The sequence below is a fragment of the Otolemur garnettii genome, unplaced genomic scaffold, assembly GCF_000181295.1.
Source record: "Otolemur garnettii isolate 467f Iridium unplaced genomic scaffold, OtoGar3 scaffold00021, whole genome shotgun sequence".
Taxonomy (NCBI): Eukaryota; Metazoa; Chordata; class Mammalia; order Primates; family Galagidae; genus Otolemur; species Otolemur garnettii.
In genome coordinates, this window is record NW_003852416.1 from 5,152,055 (window position 1) to 5,176,338 (window position 24,284).

General features: G+C 38.7%; 1 protein-coding gene across 2 annotated transcripts in view; it reads left to right on the forward strand.

Annotated features, from left to right (window-relative positions):
- SHTN1 (shootin 1) overlaps positions 1 to 24,284 on the forward strand; it is a 105,921-nt gene that overhangs the window by 22,455 nt on the left and 59,182 nt on the right. For both annotated transcript variants that reach the window (XM_012803635.2, XM_023511610.1), the window contains exons 3-5: positions 9,346 to 9,406; positions 16,946 to 17,040; positions 22,887 to 23,055. In XM_012803635.2, coding sequence (XP_012659089.2) covers positions 9,346 to 9,406; positions 16,946 to 17,040; positions 22,887 to 23,055 — 325 coding nt within the window. The remainder of the gene's footprint in view (positions 1 to 9,345; positions 9,407 to 16,945; positions 17,041 to 22,886; positions 23,056 to 24,284) is intronic.

Below are 24,284 nucleotides of genomic sequence, written 5' to 3' on the forward strand. Positions count from 1 at the left end.
CCCTAATAGTCAGATTTGGGATTCTGGTGATGGCATGGAAAGCCTGGGACATGTAGCTTTGGGACGTAAGCACGTTAGAGCCTGGAGAGAACTTTTTGGAATTAGTTATTAGTGTTTAACACAAATACCTCCATAATCCTTTTCTGTTTTACTTCCTCTATATATGAACAATATATATCAGAAGTTAAAAAAAAACACCCAGTGTGAAGATGAGGAAGCCTAGTGATATTTTTGGGAATTCTGCCATTTTATTTTTTAACTGTTTAAATCGTTGAATTCTACTTAACCTTTACACATTCTATCCTTTTTGTTGCTGAAAAGGTCTGTTTAGGATTTATGAATATCTGCTGCTATGCATATCCTTGTAGGTTTAAGGAGAGGACAAAGGGAAGGGCAGGCTCAGGTCAGAAAGCAGAAGGACTGAATAGAAAATAAACACTAGGAGCGAAGAAACCCAACTGTCCATTTCTGTTTTTAGGTATAAACAAAACTTACCTTAAAAATTCCTTTGATAGATCAAATATTTCAAAACATAATGTCCCTGGTAGAAAATTAATAGAACAGGTTCTTAGTGATTACTGAAGATGGTCATCACTGCTATAAATTGTGAAACCTCATCTTTTCATTTTCCGAGTAAAAAGGATAATAGAAATAGGCAGTGAGCTAAATATTTGTAAAGCATGTCTTATTTGGGAATATTTGGTGGGCTCTTAAGAATAACATTTGAAACGTTTTCACTCATACTAATTTGCCACTTTCATAGCTGTGGTATGGTTGGTGACATTAACGGTAAGTACTTTTAAAAATGAGTAGTTTTTAGTTCATTATTTTTCACCTAGTTTTAAGATTCCTTGGCTCTTTCACAGAATCTGCAGGATTCTGTGAAACCTTAAGTTTCCTCTCTTCCTTCATCAGGTGATTCAGGGAATGGTAAGTGGGTGATGAAAGTATCCATGGTAGAAGGTGGCTGGTGCACACATATATGATATGGTAACAAGGTCATAGAAAATAGTTTGACAAGAAGATTTTTGCTTCTAACCTTGTGACCACTCCAAATCGCAGATGACTTGAGAATATAAACAGGTAAGGGAGGTTGCGTTTAGATCCTGGGCCGCTGATGCCCCATAATTTCCAAGAGCATCAAGTGGGTGATGCTTAGGCCACGTAGCTTGAGCCTTTTCCCTAAAACACCCAACCATCTTCCTGCTCTGGGAAGACAAAGAGGCTGAGAAGTTATCAACCATTGAGTCTCTTGCAAAGCTGTCCTGTCCCAAGAGGGGAGGGTTAATTCAAGAGAACTCTTTAATGTAACCTAGAAGATAAGAGGAGGGGAAGCAAAATCTGTCTTCATATGACAGAGAAGGATATAGAAGAATAAGAAAAAGAAGATCAAATTTTAATTTATTCTTTCTTTCTTCTTTAATCCTTGCTTACTTAGACACCTAGGAGTGCCCTCAAAATACATAGTTGATGCTCTGTGAACATCTGTTGTTGGTAGGGAGGATGGATGTTTAAGTGAGAGCCACTTTCTGCAGTGAAGTTGTAAGTGAACCATCTGTTATGCACGTGGAATTATAGGTGAAATGCATTTGGTAAAAGAAGGATTACAAATAACCTCAGCCCATTAACTGTTTACACGTTTCTCTGCATAGAGTATGGTCTAATACTTTTGTAACATCTGTAGGCATTATTGACCTGCTTCTGTTCTGATTCTTCAAAAATAACTATTAACAGAAACGAGAAGAAAAGAAATGAAAGCAATATGGAATGTGTGGTTGGGGAAAACAAAGTAAAGTGGTTTTAAGTTCACTGCACTCTGTTTATCTTCCTTTAGGAGACTAGCTTGCTTATTATTGGAGATTTTTCCCCAAAAAGGGGGGCTGTATTACAAAAGAAGGAAGCATATAATAAAAGCCTTTTATAGGGCACAGAATGAGTAAAAAGCAGCTTTAGTTCTGGAGGTGGTAAATGGAGAACACCATTTTCTCTGTGAAAGCACTTTCTTGTTCCTGTCTGGGTGAGCTTTGTCCAGTCAGCATCAGCAAACACTCATGGCCTCCCTGCCCTTGTGGCCCCGAACCAGAGTTCAGTTAAACCAGTCCAGGCTAGCAATCTAACATCAGACTCTTTCTGCCGTAGTTAACTTGATAATGGAGAAATTTTGCACAAATGGGGGCAGCAAAAAAGAATAAATTGCAAGGCATTTCTCTCTTCCACATGTCCAGTTAACTGTCATTGTGTTCAAGTCTTGAACCTTGTCAATGGGAAGTGGCAGTAGACATGATTCCTTTGGTTATGGCCTTTTCCGGCCTTGTTTGGCGTCTTCTCTGTTGAGAAATGGGTGGACATGGTGCTCTTCAGGCAGGATGGCGGCTTGAGCGGCTGTGTTTGCTACGAAGCTGCTGTGAGACGTCCATGTTCTCTCATCTCCCTGGTCTCATGCTCCAGGCGGCTCTGTGGCAGCCCCATTTCACAGAGGAGAGAACAGGAGTGGAGGGCTGAGTGAATTTTTCGAGGTTACACAGATAATTAGTAACAAAGTCTAGATTTATTATTATTTTTTAAAAATGTCAGTAATATGAGGGTATACATGATTACGTTACATTGTTTACATTGGTAAGGTCACACCAAGTTGTAGTTGTGTTCTTCACCCAGGAAGTGTGGCATATACCCGTTTGTTGAGAACTTGCCAAATCTCTCTCCTAGAGTCTAGATTTAAACATGGGTTTTCTGACCACAATGTTCTTTTAGAAGCAGGTAAACTCCTGGGAGCTTGTTGACACTTTTTCCACAAAGGTCCTAATTTTGTTATTAATTCTTTATGGTTAGCACCTGAATTTTTCACAGCAAATCATTAGACTAAGTACTTTCCTAGGTCACTTTTCTTTATCATCTATAGGTTTTTGTTGAAAACCGAAAGTTAAAGTCACATCAATCTTATGTCAGAAAAATTCGCACACGTGTACGTACATGTGCGTATATACACACGTGTGTGTATAATACAGTCAAAGGGTAAGAGGAGGAGATTTGGGGACAGCGGGGGCCCAAGGTTTCAGTGGATCTTTTCCTTTGTAGTATTTATTTTTAGGAGAAATGGAATGATGACCATTTTGTAATTTTTATCAGTGACTTTGAGGATGGAACCAGAATTAGTTTGAGTTTATAAGGAATGATGGGTTTTTCTGGGGGGGGGAACAAAGGGGTTTTTTGTTTTTGTTTTTTTAGAGATAGTCTCACTTTATTGCCCTTGGTAGAGTGCTGTGGTGTCACAGCTCACAGCAACCTCCAACACCTGAGCTTAGGCGATTCTCCTGCCTCAGCCTCCCAGGTAGCTGGGACTACAGGTGTCCACCACAATGCCCGGCTATTTTTTGTTGCAGTTTGGCTGGGACCGGGTTTGAACCCATCACCCTTGGTATATGGTGCCGGTACCCTACTCACTGAGCCACAGGCGCCACCCAGGAACGATGTTTTTGAAGGGAAACTTTTTGTCGAATGCCTTCTGAGTATTTGAGTACAAAGAAAAATACATGAAAGTCCTAATCTTAATTAAGTAAAACCACTCTGAGGGCCACAAAGAAGTTGACCACTAACTGCGATCAGTTATGCTGCTATTAAGTGACTGCCTAGAAATGGGATAGGAAAAGAACAGAAAGGCTGGATTCCTACTCTTTTCCATGCGGCGCAATTTATTGGCCTTTAATGCTTGGCTTAAACGTCATATTTTTCATTTCTTCTCTAACTCTCTTACAAGCAGAATTAATTTTTTTTTGTAATAAAACGTGCATATTTCTTATGTGCTCGTGACATTTATAAACCAAAATTTATTATTATCACAATATTAAATAGGGGCTAAACAAGCAGGGGATAAGAATGCAAAGAACTTGAGATTTTTGTGGGTTTTTAAAAATAACAAGATAAATGGAGTTGATAGAAACGAGGCTACTTGCTACTTTCCACTGTTTGTTGCCCATTTTCTAAATGGAATTATCAATAGTATGTGACAAAGTACTGGGCCAATCATGAAGAAGTCAGCAACTCTCCAAGGCTACATTTTTTGAGTATGGAAATGTAGATGACTATATAATGTTTTATTTTGTTTATGTAGCGATCACTATATTCAAATGTTAGTCATGCTTCTACAATTGGAGGGCTTTCTCTTGTGACTCCCTCAGGATCTTTGTCATAATTGTTTGGGATTTTTTCCTATATGGGGGGAAAGGCCTCATTGAGCTTTCAATGGAATAGCTTTCACATTTCTCCGGGTAGCAGGGGTGTGTGTGGAGTGTGCATAAAAAGAAGGAAATCTGTATAATAGAAGAATGTCTGCCTTTAAACAGTATTTATGTTTAATGTTATGTTCTGAGATTGAGTTTTGAAATGCATAAATGTTTAAGTGGCTGATTAGAAGTCGTTTGGGTGAGCTACTGTAACCGTGCGTCAGGCGGTGCTGTCAGCGTGCCAGGAACAATGAGTGAAAAGAGAAAGAGACAGACACTTTCCAAGACTTACGTTTCAAGGAGCAAGATATATGATACTGTTTGCATCTTGGCTCAGTTGTCTATTGTTAAAATTTCTTACTCTTGTGTAATATTCAGAGGTGAAGGTCCCAAAGTATTTTATTTTTAAAAAAAATCAATAAAGAAGCCACTTTAAAGAGCAAAATATGCATCCATTATGCTAACTGTTCATGCATAATACATCCACATACATGCAGTTTCTTTGAGACAGAGTGGCAAGTGGTTGTGCCAGAGAAAAAGTAATTACTTAGCAGTTTGAAAGTGAAAATGAGTCTCTTATTAACAGCAATCTATCCAGAAACAAAGAGCAAGGATCTCTGTTCTGATGACATGTGTTTCCATCTAATGCACAATACCTAGAATTTGGAGAATGCTGAAAGACAGCTTTGGGGGGCAGCTACTATTTCTTTATTGCCTGTGAAAACTGGAAGAAAGAACAGCAAAAGAGAAAGAGAGTGAAAGAAATTCCATCCTAGTGGGAATGATTTAGTGTATTGTAGCCGTAAAGATAAGTGTGTAGAAATCTGGAAAGCACAGTTGAGTTCTAGCCAAACCTACGTGGGTGGAACAATTGAATTATTGATTTTTATTGAAAATGATTTGGTAGTCCTTTTACTGCATCACCAAGGATTCTAAAACAGGTAAATATGCACATTCTGATGCCATGCATATTTAAATCTTTAGATGTTGTAACTGGACACGAGAGGAACAAACTTCAATAAAAATGGTGCAGGGCTAAACCTCAGATTTAGTGCTGTGGGCTCTGCTCTGTGTTCCTTTACAGTGCAGTATTTCTTTCATTAAATCATGTCCTTATAAACTGCTTATTTCATTCTTAGTCTTTCTTGGTAGATCAGAAGTTTTGTGAGAATACATTGTCTATTCTGTCCCTGTATTCCCCACAGCGTTTAATACTGCCTTGCACTTGTGGGTCCTGTATAATTCAGTTTTCAGAAGAAGGAAATAGGGACACTTGATGATGACAGTAGACACTCACTTCGAAGTCTAATTTAGTCCTCCGTAAAGTTCCTGCCCATGTACAGATTGTCCACTTTCCCGGTGTCATGTGTATGCAGTACACGTATGCACTTCCATGGCCTCGCCATCCCGGGAGGTAAAGATGAACGTTTGTATTAGTGGAAGTTAGGCACTCTTCGGAATGTTGAGGTTTTTCTTGCATAAAATAACACACAGCAGATGCAAAGATGCATTGATTTCTGTACCAGTTTTCTGTATCAGTTACCTATTTCTGCCGAGCTCTTTGAAGCAGGCATTTTAGAGCTGACAGTAGTTGCATGATTTGTGAGGGAAAAGGAACTCAGGTGCCCATTTTGGGAGGAGTGGTCCAGGGAAGATGCCAGTTCACACTTTAAAGACCTTCCTCTGCAAATCAGCCTGCCAGTGCTCTGAAATCCTGGTTTAGTTTCAGAAGCCAGGTATCTGCCTGGATGAGGCTCAAGGAAGAGATTTGGAGAACAGCCAGGGCTTCTAATGTTAAGGGCTTTCAAAACCAGCAAGGCCAACCTGCGGCCAATTCATCTCTTCATAAAGCGCCAGTTAGAGACTCTAGAGTAGATGTAACGTTACCCAGCTTACTCACATTAGCCAGCAGGCATTTTGCTGGGTTCTACTCTAGTCTTGAGCTGCAGAGCATCATAATTAAGTGATGTGGGCCCCAAAACATCTGTTGCTATTGCAAAGTCTTCCTGAGCAATTCTCACACAAAAAAGAAACAGTTTTACAAATGGTGCAGCTGCATTAGCAGGGTAGGGGGTGGGCTGGGTGAGGGGCTCTGTGTGGTGTAAAGATGAAACATTCTTCTGAAGAGGCCATAATCCTTGCTCACTTTTCCCTGTTGGTAGAATGACGGCAAGGTTGCAAGGTATTTTTTTCTGCGTTCACCTACAGTGAGGAAATGAGAAGGTGTTTGGATTGTCACTTAGGAAATGGGCGCGTCCTCTGTATTTTGTTCAGGCCTGGTTTGGAACAAGGAAGCTGCACTTGCAGCATGTGGAGATTCTCCCCACCCCCAACACACACCCTTTTCAGCATAACAGATGGTAAATTCTGTGACTGCCAGTTCTAGCATAATGTGGTTGCAGAAAATAGAAAGCAAAGCAACACGAAGCCCCTGAGAGAACACAGCTGGGGTTTGGAGACAGTGCGAATCTGCTGAGGATAACTACAGGGGCAGGGGGAATGTATATAGCCGAACTGTACAATTGGGGTGCCTACATGTCAGAATGAAACTCATACTGAGGCCTATTGTTAACCAGAGTCTGCCTGCCCGGGCCTTAAAAGCAGAAAGTGGGGATGTAGCCTTACTTGTGAGCGCCTGGTACAAGCCTACCTAAATGTTGCATCTTGCTGATTGACGGTCATGGTCGCTAGCTGCACTGTTGGCTTGTATGTGAGAGGAACTGGTGGCCTTTTTCAGATCTGACTAGATAGAGCACCGTTCTGTTCAATGCTCTTGTCTCACAAAGTCTAAGTCACGATTCTGGCTATTTGATTCAAGTGATAATTGAATAAACTTTTAATTCCTTCAGGTAGTTTTGAAAGAGAGAGAGAGAGACATCCCAGGGACACTAAGTCAGGAGCAACACTCAAGCATCAGCCCTTGGATGAAGACAGTTTTTTCACAGGGCATTTCGCATTTTTCAGAAATGCCAGATTAAGAAACAGAAAATCAATTTGGAATTAAAATACTAGGTATATTTCATTTGGCAATCTTGACTCAGGAATTTGAGTCTAGTCAGAAATTAGGTTTCTATTTGCGCCTTAGACAATACTGTGCATTGTTGGAGGTGGGAGTGAGCTAACTGGTAGGGCTAGTGGGGAAGTCCAAACCAAATAGAGGCCAATTTTAGAAAACAAGAGGAATATTTCTGAAACAGATAGCCAGCAGGCTCTGAGAATTGGGAGTTAATTGTATTGTCTGGTATAGTGTACTTGGGTTGTGGGTCTAAGAAAAGCTTATTTGAAAAATCTAGAACTTCAGTGTTTAGAATTTTAAACACTGAAAAATGATAAATGTAGTTTATCTATGAAGTTGAAACTAGAAACTGTATTAGACAGAATTTTTTTTAAGTGGAGGATAGATTTCTATAGGGAAATATTATTTTAATGAAAGAATATATCTCTCCCTTAGGAAATAATCTAGCCTGACTTATTTTGGGGGGAAAACTAAGACAGGATTTAGTAATGAACTACAGAAATGATCCCTGAGAGGGTCGTCGTCAAGACTTTGTGACCAGCTTTGCCAGTTTAGCCCTGGGTACTTGCTTTATCCATACCTTTGTGCCATAATGGATTTACCCACGTGAACAGAGATAGGTTTTTAACATTTCAGTGGTTCTGTAGAGATTAAAGGGGAAGACTGAATTGCTTGCTTCTTACTTTTTTATTTTAAAAGTATTTTAAAAGCTCAGAAGAGGGCAGAGATAAGATAATGATAGTATTAACTGTTATTACTTTTGAAATTCAAAAATACACCTAAAAGATTGCACCAGATACAATTGAAGATCTCCTGTGTCGCCTACCCCTAGTTTCAATCCCCCATGTGAGAGACAACCAGTGTCATGAATTTTGTATGTATCCTTCCATTTCACACTTATATATTTTTATATGTCCAGTATGTATCTGGAAACATAAACATATGAAATGTTTCAGTGGATTTTAACGTTAAGGATTTTGAGACTTACTTATGTTGACACATATGGCTTTGGTTCATTCTTTTTTTGTTCTGTAGTGTATTATATGAATGTACCGTGATTTATTGTTATTATAAATGCTGAGTATATTGAGACAGGTCATTTTGTATGTATTACTAGAGATTCTTTGGTTATATGTACCTAGAAGTAGAGTTGCTGAAATCAATAGGGGATATACATTTTCAATTATGATAGAAGTTTATTTCCAAAGCAGTTATAAGAATGTACACAGCAGCAGTGTATGAGAGTTTCTAATTGCTGATATCAGACTTTTTCAGTTTTTGCCACCTGGATAGGGGAGACTGTCTTATTTTAATTTGGATTTTTTCAATTACTAGTGACATAATTTTTTAGCCACTGAAATTTGAACTTAAACACATCCAAAGGGGCTCAGTGCCCGTATCACAGTGGTTATGGCGCTGGCCACAAACACCAAGGCTGGTGGGTTCGAACCCAGCCCAGGCCAGCTAAACAACAATGACAATGGCAACAAAAAAATAGCCGAGTGTTGTGGTGGGCGCCTGTAGTCCCAGCTACTTGGGAGGCTGAGGCAAGAGAATCACTTAAGCCCGAGAGTTTGAGGTTGCTGTGAGCTGTGATGCCACAGCACTCTACCGAGGGTGACATAAGGAAACTCTTGTCTCAAAAAAAAAAAAAAAATCCAAAAGGATGAAGGGTGTGCAGCAGCATTTGGCCTTCCTTCAGTCGTCTCTCCAGTCACTGACAGGTGTGCAGGGTGGTGCTCTGGGTAGTTGAAACTGTTGGGAATCAGACCTGTGGATAAGCGGGGTGCTAACCTTTATAAATAGAGGTCCAACATTCTCCTAAAGTAGGAATACATTTTAACTCAGGGATGTTAAGTCGGTCTGTTACTGAGGAGATAAAGAGCAGCAAGGTGACTCATATCATAGAAGGTCTCAGATAACTGGCCAGATGCAGATGGCACAAATCCCCTGCAGGCTGAGCAGTACCAATACTGTGGGACCAATGATGCTTTTCAAAGGTTTTAAAATTTTGTCTTCAGAAAATTGCTATTTTTCTTGTTTGCTTTTGCTTGCTTTCCAGAGTTTAAATGTATGATAAAAATTTAATATATTTTTTTCTCATTTCAGTGTGACAAAATTAGGCAAGAACGAGATGAAGCTATTAAAAAACTGGAGGAATTTCAAAAAAGTACGTAAGCATTTCAGTAGAATTATAGTAACACATACAACTGGGGATTATGCTAGCAGACACATACCCAGGTTAGTTGCTCATGCCCGGGTCATGCAGTCAGGAAAGCAAGAATTGTCTTCCCGTTTGCTAAAGAAGTGCCCTGGCATTACTAATTTTTGAAGAAATGGAATAAGCGTTATTGTCTTATGAGAGTGTTATAAAAGTTTGTGCTTGTTACAAGAGACTTTACTCTGTAGAAAAGTTAAAGGAGCATAAAAATTACTGTTATCTTGACTCCCAGAAAAAGGCCAGTGCTAGTGCTCTCCAGTCCAGCCTTCCTGGCCTTTCATTTGTCTAACATGTATCTACAGAAAACACAGTCATGTTTTGAATGGAGTTTTGCAGCTTGCTCTTTTCAGTAAACAGTAGATTTCAGTAGAGATGTACATCAGTTCTGGTTGTTGTTCATAGCATTTCATTGTATGTTAGGGCCGTGGTTTATTTATTCCTTCCCTGATAGATTATTCCTGGTTTTTGGCTACTCTAAATAATACCATGGCGGGCCAGGCGTGGTGGCTCACGCCTGTAATCCCAGAAACAGAGGGGTAGATCTTATGTTGAGTGTTCTTACCACAGGAATTGAATGAATGAATGAATAAATGAATGAAATATAATAAATGAAGAGTTGCACAGGTATATCCCCAGACTCATCAGGTTATATACCTTAAATACATACAGCGTTCTTTATTGTTTTTCTTTTGGAGAGAGATTTTTGCTCTGTTACCTCAGGCCAGAGTGCCATGGCATCAGCCTAGCTCATAGCAACCCCACCACAAACTCCTGGGTTCCAGCAATCCTCCTGCCTCAGCCTCCTGAGTAAGTGGGACTACAGGTGCTTGCCATGATGCTCAACTAATTTTTGTCTTTTTAGTAGAGATAGGAGTCCCATTCTTGCTCAGGCTGGTCTCAAACTCCTGAGCTCAAGGGATCCTCCCGCCTTGGCCTCCCAGAGTCCTAGGATTACAGGCATGAGCCGTGCACCCAGCCCAAATATGTACATCTTTTTACATGTTACTTATGCCTCAATGAAGTGGTTTAAAAACAGAGGAAAGGAATTCATTATAAGTTCACAGAACTTAGGTGTTTTTAAAGAATGTTTGAAATAACCCAGTCACCGAGGAAAGTTAAATTCCCACAAAAGCTATAATCTTTTTCTGATTTTTTGCTATGTAATTTTTTTATGTGACATAAATCTGTTATTACTTTATCCTCTGAGATAGAACACAGCTGATCAGACCTAGATGAATCGGATGGAAATATGTTATGGTCAAAGGGCCAGACCATAGCAGAGAAGGTGGTCCCCCCTTTCCTGGCCGCAAGACATTTCTCCATCATTCTGCAGATGCTGTATCAGTCAGGTTATTTGATTATATCATAAAGTGTTGACTTGGTAACACTATTTCTTTTAAAGGTACCATTTTATTTGTGTTGAAGGTAAAACAGCTGTAAAAGTGTAGCATGGAGACTGGATAAGTCTCAATAGCAAGTTTATTTCAGCATCTGGCTGTAGCAAGGAGTATCTAAGGGGAATCTTGTCCATAGCATCTATCTTTGGAGGCCAGTGTACTATAACAGAAATAACTCTGATTTGTGAAGGTCTGAGTGAGACTGTCATCGTGTGAGACTGTCTCCTTCCCTGCTTAGACTTGTGCTAACGACACGTCCTATGTGAAAGAGTTACACTGTTGGCATTGTTATCAGTTATTGATAGCAGATTGGCATAGTGTGTGTGGTAGGACTAATTCGGGTTTCTTCTGGTTGGACTTTTGGTCCATGTAGGCAGTAGGGATTTTGCATCCTGCGTTATGCAGAAGCAGAATCAACTTCCCCCAAATTAGCCTTGAGAGGGACCCGTAGTCTCTGCTTTCATCTACTATTTCTCTTTTTCCATTTTTTGTTTCTTCTAAATACCTTGATAGTTAAAATTTACATTTTTTAGGAGCAACTGAAAGCCTGAAAAGATTATTTGAACAACAGTCTCTGTTGTTATATTCCTTTAGTTTTTACCTTAATTTAAAGTTTGGATGGCAGGAAAACAGAGTGGTCAACTTTTTATACAATCTCAAAAGAAGAGAAAATGGAGACTAAGAAAACAATATTTAACAAATATCTTAAAATATTTGTTAAAAAGTGTATCTGAGATAAAAGATTTGATAGCTTTTGAATAGAGGGTAGAATTTCAGATTTGAACAGGAATTAGGCCATAATTTATCACCAGGGAAAAGCACCTTTTGATATGGATCAGTTAGTCCTGAGCAAGTTTCTGTGTTAGCAAGATTGGGATAAATGACCCTGCTTTGTAGGCTGTTTCAGGGTAAAATGAGATAATCTATATAAAAAGTGCTGGATCAGCGCCTATTGGTCAGCGGCTAGGGTGGCAGCCACATATATTGGGGCTGGCAGTTTTGAACCAGCCCAGGCCTGCCAAACAACAATGACAACTGCAACCAAAAAAAAATAGCAAAGCGTTGTGGCAGGTGCCTCTAGTCCCAGTTACTTGGGAGATTGAGGCAAGAGAATCACTTAAGCCCAAGAGTTTGAGGTTGCTGTGAGCTGTGACACCACGGCAATCTACCAAGGGTGACATAGTGAGATTCTGTCTCAAAAAAAAAAAAAAAATGTATCTGCCATATAGTAAGTGCTCAGTAAATGTTAGTTGCTGGCCTCATCTATGAAACCACGCAGTGCCTGGCTGCCCTTCAGTATTCAGAGTTCATACTTACCTTTGGGAAGTTAGTTCCCGGATATCAGACTCCACAGCTGTAGAGGAGACAGCTGGGACAGCTGTAGGGGAAAATGTGTTTTGATGCTGAGTGGAAATCTGAAACCCCTATCATCTATATACTAGACCTTGTAACTGAACCCTTGTAATGTGCTAGGTCTTGAAGTGTAGGGAAAGCAGGAGAATAAAGCTTAGGAAAAGCTTTGTTAGGCCATAGGGCTCTGCTCTCTCTAGCTTAGCTTGCTTTTTCCAGGATAAATACGTTTTAATCCATATTTCTGTGCCATTCTTGGCCCTCTGCCAGCTCTTTCTGTGCCTTCCTCCTACTCTTTCTACACAAAGAACACCACCACGCTGCAAAGCCATGTTCCCTAGGAGGATAGATTCCTGTGAAAAGAGAACTAACCGAAGCCCTTTGATATCTTTTAGGCCACAACATTAGGTCCTTTGTTCTGTTTTAGGGCACATCAGTTTCCCTGCATCTGTGCATTGTTCATGGCTGTTTTCTTAGCACATGAAAATCTTTTAAAAGTAATCTGATGTTGAGGAAGAATTTGTGGTATATTCATCATGTGTGCTGTAGACATATTCTCCATCTAAATAGTGCTAAGGGTTGGAGTTTGGAGAAGTGGTTAACTCCGGACGCAGCATAATGGGTCTTGACCCCTTGCATAATTAGAAAGGGCCATAGATATCTAGAGTCACCTAGAAATGGGTTTGGCTGGGCTTTACCAGTTACAGCTCTGTGATTCAGAATGTAACTTAACTTCTCTGGGCCCCAGAGTTCTCAAATATAAAATGATTGTAATAATGTCCATTTTATAGGACTGTAGTGTAGATTCACGAGGGAGCAGTGTAAAGGGTTTAGCACAAAGCTGGACACATAGTCAGGCTCAATTAATGGTGATGGTGGTTTTTCCTAAGCAGTTCTGTACAATAGAGAACATTCATGTGAAAGGACATTCCCAGATGAACATAAGCCTGACACCATCTTTCCAGTCCTTTAAACAAGCACCAACATGAGTCCCTACTTTGTGCACAGCATTGTGCTAGGTACAAGAGTCTTAGACATGCGTAAGACGAAGTCCCTACTCTAATGCTCATAGGTAGTAGAAGAAGAAAAGCAAGTAAAAGAAAAAAAAGTGACCCTACAGTGTGTGTACTATGATGGCAAGTACATCATAGTGCTTTCAGGTTACTGATGCCGAGACGGACTTCGCTAATTTGACTAGGCTGAAGCACTTCTGAGTTCTCAGGGTCATTAAAATGTTTTTCATTATGAAAAATTTCAAAGTTATATAAAAGTGAGAAAATGGCATAATGTTCCCCAGTGTACCATTCATTCCGCTTCAGCAGTTACCAACTGGTAGCTACCTTTCTTTATCCGTATACTCAACTCTTGCTGACCTTGGATTCTTTTGAAACTAATCCAGTCATCACATCATTTTAATATTTACTGACTATAAATATTTCAGTATGTGCCATGTATCTCTAAAAGCTTAGGATATTTTTCTTTTTAACCTAATTGCAGTATTGGGGACACTTGATCAAAAGCTTATTTTTCTTTTTCACACGGTTGCTCATCTGAATATGCAAATGTTATAGGTGTAGTAGCCAGGGATTGTGATTATTATGAGACAAGCCCAAATTCAAGACCCAAAGGCAAATCATATAATAATAGCTAAAGTTTTTAAAAACTTTGATTCTTTGGCTGGGTGTGGTGGCTCATGCCTGTAATCCTAGTACTCTTGGGAGGTGGAGGCGGGTGGATTGCTTAAACTCAGGAGTTCGAGACCAGCCTGAGCAAGAGTAAGACCCCCCTCTCCACTAAAAATGGAAAAACTAGCCAGGTGTTGTGACTGATGCCTGTAGTCCTAGCTCCTCAGGAGACTGATGCAAGAGGATCACTCGAACCCAGGAGTTTGAGGTCGCTGTGAGCTATGATGCCACGAGTGACAGAGTGAGACTCTATCTAAAAAAAAACAAACAAAAAAATTTGATTCTTTGAAAGGTACAAATAAATTTATGTATCAAAAAATATTTCTGTTTTGCATCATGTGATTTGACTTTGGTTTTGAAAATGGGGTCATGCTTTTTAAAGATGTAAATGGCCTTGAAATATATTCTTCCCTTCTCAACCTTGAAAGTTGATAAGTAGGTTTCTATGCTACCAATTTACCAGTGGGATAATTTCTTCAACTAAAAAGTAAAGTACAATCTTAACTGTCTACTGTTCCGTCTTTGAGGAAGAAATAAACCCCCCACCTGATGGAGTATACCGTATCAGAATGGGAGAAAACGTGGGCAGGTACTACCCGGCTAAGTTCATCAAGTTAAATCCCAGGGCAGCTTTTTACAAAATGTTTAGAAAATAAATGTTGGGCTTTTTTTGTTTTTTTTTTTCCCTATTTGCTAGGCCTAAACCTCACTCCTGAGGAATGATTTTCCTTACTCTTTCACAAGCAAGAATGTTACTGAATAAAAAGTCAGATTCCTATGAAAAATGCAGAGTGTTTATGTTTTTGTTATGATAGTGGAAATACCAGATTGTGGCAGAAGATGTCAAGTAGTTAAGGCTAAAAATTCAAAGTAATATTTGATGTTGTAAAAATTGTATAGGTTTCTTTTCTCTTTCCTTCACATTTTTGAAGAACCTACCTTGTAAACATAGTGATAAAATGCCAGGAATATTAGGATTTTAAGGAAATAATAGAGCCTATTATTTAAACTACAATATAAAAGGCAATTATATTGATGAAGAGCTACATGGGCTTTGTGTGTGTGAATAAACTTGGCCTGTGTTCAGCTTCTATTTGTTCTTCTGGCATAAACACATATTGTGTGTGATTCCAGTTTAATGGGGACCCGTTTGTATGCCAAGCAGCTGCATTTTAGGGCCTATGGCGTGATTTCATAGCTCTCTGAAAATTGGTTCTATTCAGAACAAGAGATAGAAGAGAAGAAGGGGGGTGGTGTGGCAAGGGGGGGGAGCTTCAACACACAATCATTTCTTTTCAATTGGAGCCAGAAAGGTTGATGACAACATGACCATTGTGTTATAATGATAAGACCACTAAGGCATCTGTACCTCTCATCAAGGCTTTCACACAAGAGCAGATACAATTTAATTCACTGCTCTGTCAGCAGTGCTGATACCATTATGCCGTCTGTCTCCACAGTTATAATCACTGTCCTCTGAGAAATGCGGTTGAAATGATCTTGAGCAGTCAAAGAAACTCTCAATTAAGGCTGCCACTTCCAATGTGTCAGATTGTGTCTTATGCACTTGGTACAATTTTCACTTCCAATCCTGTTTATTTACAATGTCTACCAGTAATTACGCTTAACGTGTCATTTAGTGAGGGGGGCCCCTGCCAAGCCGATTGTTGGGTGCTGCTGTACCATTGAGTGGGAGTTTCTCGAAGTCAATGCCATCAGCAGCTTTTAGGCCCTGATGGGATGCAGTAGTAATGTTGATAATGCAAGTATCGTGCTCATCAAGTCATAATTAGATGCCACTCAAATGTGCCACTTGTAATAACAGTGTTGATTCATGTTTTTCTCGGTGACTGCAACTACTAATTAGTTAAGTGGTTTTTGGTTGGCCTGCATTTGCTGCAGATTATTATTACCCCTGAAAAAATGTCAAGGTTAGAGATGTTTCTGGCCATTTAGTGCTACTTTATGAATTTGAATATTAACATAATAAGAACTTTGGACAGACTTAGGAAGTAATACATTTTTGTTTTTAATTTGGAGAGAAATTTTTTCCTCTGAGTTTAATCATAATTGCAGGTTAATTAAGCTTAAATGAATCAAAAGTAATCTCTCTTTGTGTTATGTGAGCCCAGCGCTTTTTGCCTAACTTTGTTGGGTGTCCTTTAATTTTTTTTTTTTTTTTCCAGCAGACACACATCATTAAGTAACCTTGTATACACTTAAGATTTGATAAGAATTTTCTCTTAACTAGAAATATGAGCAGAAGGAATTGGCATTTTTCTTACTTGGTCTTCAAAATATAACTCAAGTTCTAAACTACTTTATACCTTTAAATCTCAATTCACATGAGCCAGCTGTCAAAAAATGTAAAAATTACTATTTTTGAAGTACAGATAAAATATCAAGGAAATTATTACTCTTCTGCTCCTCTTAGCTGTCCCGTGATGCAGGAGGCAGTTTGGTAGCATCTGCTTTCATTGTCACCTAGCACATAAATCTTGTTACACTTCTCTGTCCCGGAGTTTATGAAATAACAATACCTTATAATTAATAAAAACTAATGCATAATACTTAAGTAAGCTGCCACCTTGTTATACCAGGCATAAGATCAATTTAAGATTTTTTTTTTTATTTTCATTAGCTACCAGGTTAATTCTCCTTATTGGATCCATGTGTTATGTCATGCTAAGAAAAGGCAGTCATGTTGCCGTCCCCTTTATTTATGAGAGATCTTTTGTTTAAGTGAGCAGATATGTCTATGGATAGGTATATAGCTACATGGAATATAGACACTTAAAAAAAATCTAAACGGCTTTCTTAAAATGTCTGCAATAGCAGTGAGGCATTCTTCATTGTATTCTTTTTTTTTTCTTTATTCAAATATTAGCAGAGATTTAATCCGGGCAAATTCTCAAAAACTTTTTTTCAGTGATAGCTAAAGGTTTGGCTAGCTAGCTAAAGAATTGAAGTATTCTTCATCATGGGACAGTGCGTGGGCTTCTGGAATAGCTGACTAATCTTTGAATGCTGAGACTTTTTTTCCCCCTCATTCCTAGTTTCTCACATGGTTATAGAAGAAGTTAATTTCATGCAGAACCATCTTGAAATAGAGAAGACTTGTCGAGAAAGTGCTGAAGCTTTGGCAACAAAGGTGAGCCTGATAAATAAAGGAATCTTACTTGAACTTTTTAATTTCAACTTTCTTTTTCTTCACAGTGGCTTCAGTCCTGTTTTGGGTTTCTTAGTTCTTTAATCAGCCCTCTACTCTGATGATGAGGAAAGTGTTGTAAAGTCTTAGAATCCTAGAATATGATTATGTAAATATTCACCTTAATGAAAAGGTTATTTTCATTGTAAAAGGAGCATTTGTACGTACGTATTTCAGCATTTGTGTTTTTTGCCTGTAAAAAATGGTCCGAGAGTAGTCCCTTGGAGTGAACTTTCCAAATGTCTGTGCACTTGGTTAAAATGTGAACCAAGTTTCAAACTAACCTGGTGTGACATAAAAGAGCAATGAATGTTTCATATTTGAATCAAATGAAAAAGTCAGCCCGAAGCCTTAGATTTCAGGTGATTATTTGTGAAAGCAAGTGAGGGCATGCTGAAGGTGACCTCCAGTGCTCCGCTGATTGCTGCCAGCCGATGAATTTGCCAACTGTGTAATTTTCTATATTCTATCTCATCAGAAGTACATTATTATTAAAGAATGTTTTTATCTGTCTTATGTATTTGGGGTTGGATAAAATGCATCTGAACCACTTCATCAGAAAATGGATTACAGCAATTTTCAGCCAAATTTCATTAGTAATGCTGGTTGTGTTCCTTCTCCCTCCCCACATCACCTACTTCTGAAGTGTTTTTTTGCATGTGACTGAAATCCTACTCCCAGTAAATAAATAAATAAGTAAATAAATTTAATTAGCATGCATTGGTGTGCCTGCTGGGGGTATTTGGTCAATTGTCTGCATAACAACACTGCCAGAGAATTCGTAAGATAATCAATCTGAATCTAACTAAGAATATAAATTTGTATATGTAACTTTTCTCCTGTTACTTCCCCAAAGAACATATCGCGATACAGGCCATTGCTTTAAAAACAGTACAACATGGGCAGTCTCACTTCATTTTTACTCTGCTGTACATCATAGAGTTCACTGGTTCATAGTTCTGCGTGGATTCTTTTCATTCCTTTTATTTCTTCTTTTGGAACAAGCAGAGAAAAAATATATTTGGAGCCTACTAGCTGCTCTGAGTCGTCTAGTATCTGAGGATGCTCTCTGTTTGTTCTCTTGTTATTTTCAAGTATTCCTGTTGCCAATAGTAAAAAAAAAAAAAAATGTAAGGACATTGGCAACCTCTCAGGATTGACAGCGTTTATGGAAAGCAGTGGTTTGGAGGCAGCACACTCCCAACCTGTTCCTGTTTTGTTCCTATTTATGTCATTTTTCAGCATATGTGGCTTTGGACAAGCTAGTTCTATCTGTTTTCTGGATGCAGTGTCTCATCTTAAATGACAGGATGGACTGAAAGCAGGGGCGTCCAACCTTTTTTCCCCCTTTGCCAAAAATTGGAAGAATAAGATTTATCTTGGGCCATGTATTTAAAACACAAACACCATAGCTGATGAGCAAAGCAAAAGGTCCATGCATGCTTTTGGCAATGCCCAACAGCACAGATAAGCAAAACAGTCCTCAAAAATCAGCATGGGCCTCTGAGCTGCGAGTTGGACACCCCTACTAGCATTAATCATTAGTCAATAGGTGACCCCCTTTAAAAAAAATTACTTTTTCCTCTGTCGCCTTTTATTTAATAGGTAACTTCACCTCCTTGAGCCACCCTTGTCTTGCCCTAATTGCTAGCATGGGCTGTCGTTGGCTTCTTTAAAATACCTGAGACCCACTGGCTCTCAGAGTGTGGCCTAGGCTTGTGTATATATAGAAAAGCTGCCAAAAGAATATTAAAGTCATCACTGGTTATGAACCACTGTGTTACCTAATCTCTCATGCCACTGTTACAGTTTAGTCTAAGCAATAGGCTCTTTAATTTATGCTGTCTGTTGCCTATTCTTTAAGAAGCCTTTTCAAAAAATGGACATATAGTTTGTCTTATAAACTCATGGGGCCTGGAATAAAAAAACAAGCCAAAAAAGGAGAATTCATTCAAACACTGCAGATGTGCTCATTGGACATGAAAGATTATTGTTTTTTTGCAGCAGGATCTTGCTCTGTTGCCCACTGTAGAATGCAGTGGTGTGATCATAGCTCATTGTAACCTCACACTCCTGAGCTCAGTGGATCTTCCTATCTCAGCCTTTCCACTAGCTAGGACCTTGCCCAACTAATTTTTAAATTTTTTTTGTAGAGATGGGTTCTCACTGTGTTCCCCAGGCTGGTCTCAAACTCCTTCTCTCAAGCAATCCTCCCACCTCAGCCTCCTAAAGTGCTGAGGTTACAGGCATGGGGTGTGAGCCGCTGTGCCTCACCATTACGCATATCTTTCAGTGCAAAATTTGAAAGCTTCATTTGCATATGTGATCAACAATAATAACAGCATATTCTGATTTAAGTATAAATTGTCATTTTTGAAAGTAAGCTTCATTTTCTGAGCAGCAAATTTTCTGTAATTCTTATTTTTCTAAATCTTCACCATCAAATTAATGACAAATTTAGTGCTTATGATGCAGTTTGACTTCATAATTTTCTTAAAAGCAAAATGTGGATACTTTGCTACAATGTATAGTTGGCTGGAGGGTTCAAACCAGGCCAGGGCCAGCTAAAACAACAATGACAACTGCCACAACAACAAAATATAGCCGGGCATTGTGGCGGGCACCTGTAGTCCCAGCTCCTTGGAAGGCTGAGGTAAGAAAACCGCTTAAGTCCAGGAGTTTGAGGTTGCTGTGAGCTGTGACACCATGGCACTCTACCTAGGTTGACAGCTTGAGAGTCTGTCTCAAAAAAAAAAAAAAAGATTAAATTTGTATATATAATATATAAACTATATACATACACACACCAATTATTTAAGTCATATGATCTGAAGCCCTTAAACTTGCATAAATACCTTTAATTTTTAATTAAACTGTGCTCAATATAAAAGTTATATTTAAATTTGAGTACAGTAGTAGATTCTGTTCCTGTGGGGTTATAAAAGATCTCTTTTCATGTTGTAGCATGGAGGGTTCCAAACAACAAGTAGCATGCCTTTCACCTATAACTTAGGAATAACTGCAGTGAAATTCCTTAGCCAAAATTTGTAAGTTCAGAATTATCAAAGATGTCCAAGCAATACACACATATAAACCTTTTATTTCTTCTTGCAAAGTATGAAAATGGTGTTTTAGAGAAGACTTATGAAATTTTTTGGTGTCCTTTTTTCTGGAGCTAGTAACTGTTAAATCAAATAGTAATATTACAGACAGACAGTAGCTAGTGAACTTTGGCACCTGATTTGGTAGGGGCATTAAGCTCTTTTGAGAGCAGACCTGTTAACTGTCAGATTATCAGTTATTATTGTGATGATGATCTGGGAAGTAATAAGCACTAGATGGGAAAAATTAGTATTTTCATTGAGTATTCTAGAAGAACAAAGATAGACAAATGTCATTTTCAAGGGATAAAGACCCAAACTTCTCTTTAGTATGTAAAACTTAGTGAAGTTTTACCATATCCCAGTTACTATATTAAATACTTTATATGTCTTATTTAATCTTCATATTATGGGATAGAGACTATTTTTATCCTTTCTTTACTGATGAGAAAAGTGAAACACAGAAAGATTAGGCTGGTTGTAGAGGTGGAGACAGAATTTTATTGCAGACCTGGGTTGTATTATAAAGCATCACATTACTTTACATCTGTGAGTCTTAGTATTGACATAATTAGAATCACCAGGGAAACTCTTACTGCTAGAGATTTTGATACAGTATAGGGCCTAAGCATTGGGATTTGTGCTCTCCAGAGCTTGCGATGTACAGAGTTGAGAACCATTAGTTTACATATTAGGAAAAAGAATTATAATGTAAGTCTTGAGTTTTTCACTTTTTTCTTAAATTGATATTTTCTTCTAACATTCAAGAAAGATGAAATAGTTTGATAATTGACAAGAGGGGTTCTTGAGCTTCTAGGGCCACACTGTAGCATTCACGGTTTCAGGAACCCACACAGTGTTCACTTCAATTTTCCATCTTCAAGAAGAGGGGCTCGGGAATTAGGGACCTTATCTCTTATCCCTGATTCTTTAATACAGGGATATTGGAGCTGGAGCTGTAGACGGCGGTAAAGGGCTCCCGAATAGAACTCAACAGTCTTCTTCCCAGGAAGAACCCGTGGAAGGGTTGATAGCCATTTCTAAGAGAGTTTTCCTGATTCAGTAACAAGGAAACCTCTTATTCTCTAGACCACACCACTTGGTAAACATTTAGGCTACGTGTTACTGACGTGACGGTCAGATCTCCTAGATTGAAGGGGGCTGGGCTTTCCCTGTGAGAAACTCTGAGAAGCCCTAATTATGATTACAAATGTGTCCCATTTCAAGGTACAAAACAGGCAAATTTAATGACTTTGGATCATACAACTTAAATGATCAGTCTACGTCTTTCAGTTTAATCCATACGTTTTAGTAAAGTATCCATGCTAGTGCAAGGGCACAGTAATACCACATTAAGCATCTTTTTCTGGCGTCAGGTACAGTGGGGAAGGGTATTTAGCTCTAATAAATTATGTTCATTTATTTCTGATATCTGTTATTGAATCTTGGTGGCCAATGGCTCTAGGAAAGGAAATGTGTTTGCATTTCTACAGCTTACTTTTTATTCTAGGGAAAATAATCTACTAATATTTTCATGTGCTCAACTTTTTTTTTTAGTCTTAGGAAGAGGAAACATAAGCAAAACCATATTTTCCTTCTGTAGACGTGGGACCAAGCTTAGTCTTCATATGTGCTTCGTACTAATGTTTTTATGCACATAAACACCTTAGTGAAAGAAGGTGATAATGCTTGAGTAAATCCACAAACCAACTCACTCCTCTCATTTCTCCATCAGGGAGCAACACATGCATCAACAAATCAGGATTCCCTTTTTCTGCCGTGGATTAGAACTCTTTTTATAAGAGATAATAGAAGCATATCTTGAACGTCTGTCGTATCTTATTAGTACTCTTCATCTAAGTAGCAGAAGCACATCCTGAACTTGTTTAACCAAGGAAAGAACACATGTAGGAATTTGTTAGAGAGGAATACTGGAGAATCCCATAGAATCTGTGAGCAAGAAGCCATCCACAAGCGGACTGGAGTCTGGGAAACTCTTTCTCCATTGCTTTTCTCTGCTTTTCTCTACGTATCAGCTTCATTTTTGGCTTTGCTTTGGCTACGTTCCTCTCTTCCTCAGTTTAAATATGGATGCCAGCAGCTCAGACACCTGGAAATAAATTCATCTCTCTGTTCCAGCTTACACATTTCTAGGGAAGGAGTCTTATCAGGCACAAAAGTAGGGCATGTGCCTCATCCCTGGGACTAATGAGCTATGGCCAGAGGGATGGGTGTGCTCTGGTGGACTATGGCTCTTCCCATAGGAAGATGTGAAACAGTGAAGAAGACAGCAATGTCCAGAAAAGAGGGGTACCAGGCAGACAGACACTGATGCTGACAGCACAGCATCAGACAGAAAATTTGCTTAAAATTGTTAAGTGTCTTAATTAAGACTATTAATGGCTATAAGTAAAACTTTCATTTAATATATACTGATGTTTTTAATATCTCTTACTAGCATTTCTACTTGCTACTGGCTGTAATCTAGGCATCAGGTCTTACTTAAAGTAATAAATTTAATATTAAAGAGGGTGAAGGAAATCTTATTTAATGAATCTGCTGTTATTTCCTACTGTGAATGTTGATGAATGATGTAAGACAAAACTTTACTTAATTTGTCTCTTTTTAAAAAATCCAAGATACTCATTTGGCTACTGTTAAAATAACCATTTTTATATTTTGTCTTAGCTAAATAAAGAAAATAAAGCATTGAAAAGAATCAGCATGTTATACATGGCCAAGATGGGACCAGATGTAATAACTGAGGAGATAAACATTGATGAGGAAGATTCAACTACAGACACAGATGGTGCCACCGAGTCTTGTGTCTCCGTACAGTGTCAGAAGCAAATCAAAGGTGAACTCTTTGTTTCATTATGGAGCATATTTTTTATTTCATTTAAGGACAGTGCTTCTCAGCCCTGACTGTACATCAGAATCACTCAGCAACTTTTAAAAACCTTGATGTCTGGATCCTACTTCCCCCAAATTCTGATTTAATTGGCCGAGGGTACAGCCTGGCTGAGAATCCCATGTGATTTAGAGTTACTTTCGTGATTGGAAAATAGCACTTTTGAAGGTGTTATGTCGATAGAAATAGCCAGATAGACTATCACCTTAAGAATGTGGACTGTTTGTAAAGATATTCTTGTTAAATGAAAGAAAGAAGGGATGAAATATATATTAGGCAACACTCGCTTTTTGTTTGGTTTTATGTTAGAATCTTTGGGGAAGATTTCTCCCCGAATTGTGTGGGTTCTGCCGTCTGAGAATTTCCTGTCTGATTCTGGCCATGAGCTGGTGGCAGGCAGTACTGTAAGACAAGATCACATGATAAGTCTACTAAATGCACTACTAAATGTTAAAGATGTAGGAAAGCAGTTTGGCGCTCAGTAACTGTTGGAATATTTTAATTTAGTACATATGTCAAAAGCAATGCTTATTTGTTCAGTAGATAAAATTTCAGTTGGAAGTAGTATAATGAAGAAAGGACATAACAGGCACTGCCTTTAATCGCTCCACCTAAGACAAAATAAAATTTATGTGAGTAGGGACGGAGAGGAAGTTTGGCAGTGTGTTCATGTGTTCTTGCTTTTGCATTGGCCAGCTAGGAGAAAAGGTGATTTAGAAATAAGTCCTTGAGAACTTCTTCAAGTTGGGTTCATATAGAAACTTGGGTTTAACTTACAAATAACCACATACGCAGCAAGTTTCTCATTGCCTTTGGGACAAGGTGAGAAATGAAAAGCTATTAAAACTAGGTGGTAAAACAGTAGGCCTGTATATAAATTGAAGTATATTGAATGTCTGTTTTTAAACATTTGAGGTAACTTTAACTCCAGAAGCCTTTGTACTCAAAGTAGCTAATTGGTTCCTCCCTTTCTCCCTTCCTCTCTCCCTCCCTCCTTTCTTTCGTTTGCTCATTCCTTCCCTCCTTCCCTCTTTCCCTCCTTTCCTCTCTCCTTCCCTCCCTCCCTTCTTTCCTTTCTTCTTCTTCTTCTTCTTCTTCTTCTTCTTCTTTTTTTTTTTTTTGAGATTGGGACTTGCTTTCTCTCTTAGGCTGGAGTACAGTGACTTCATCACAGC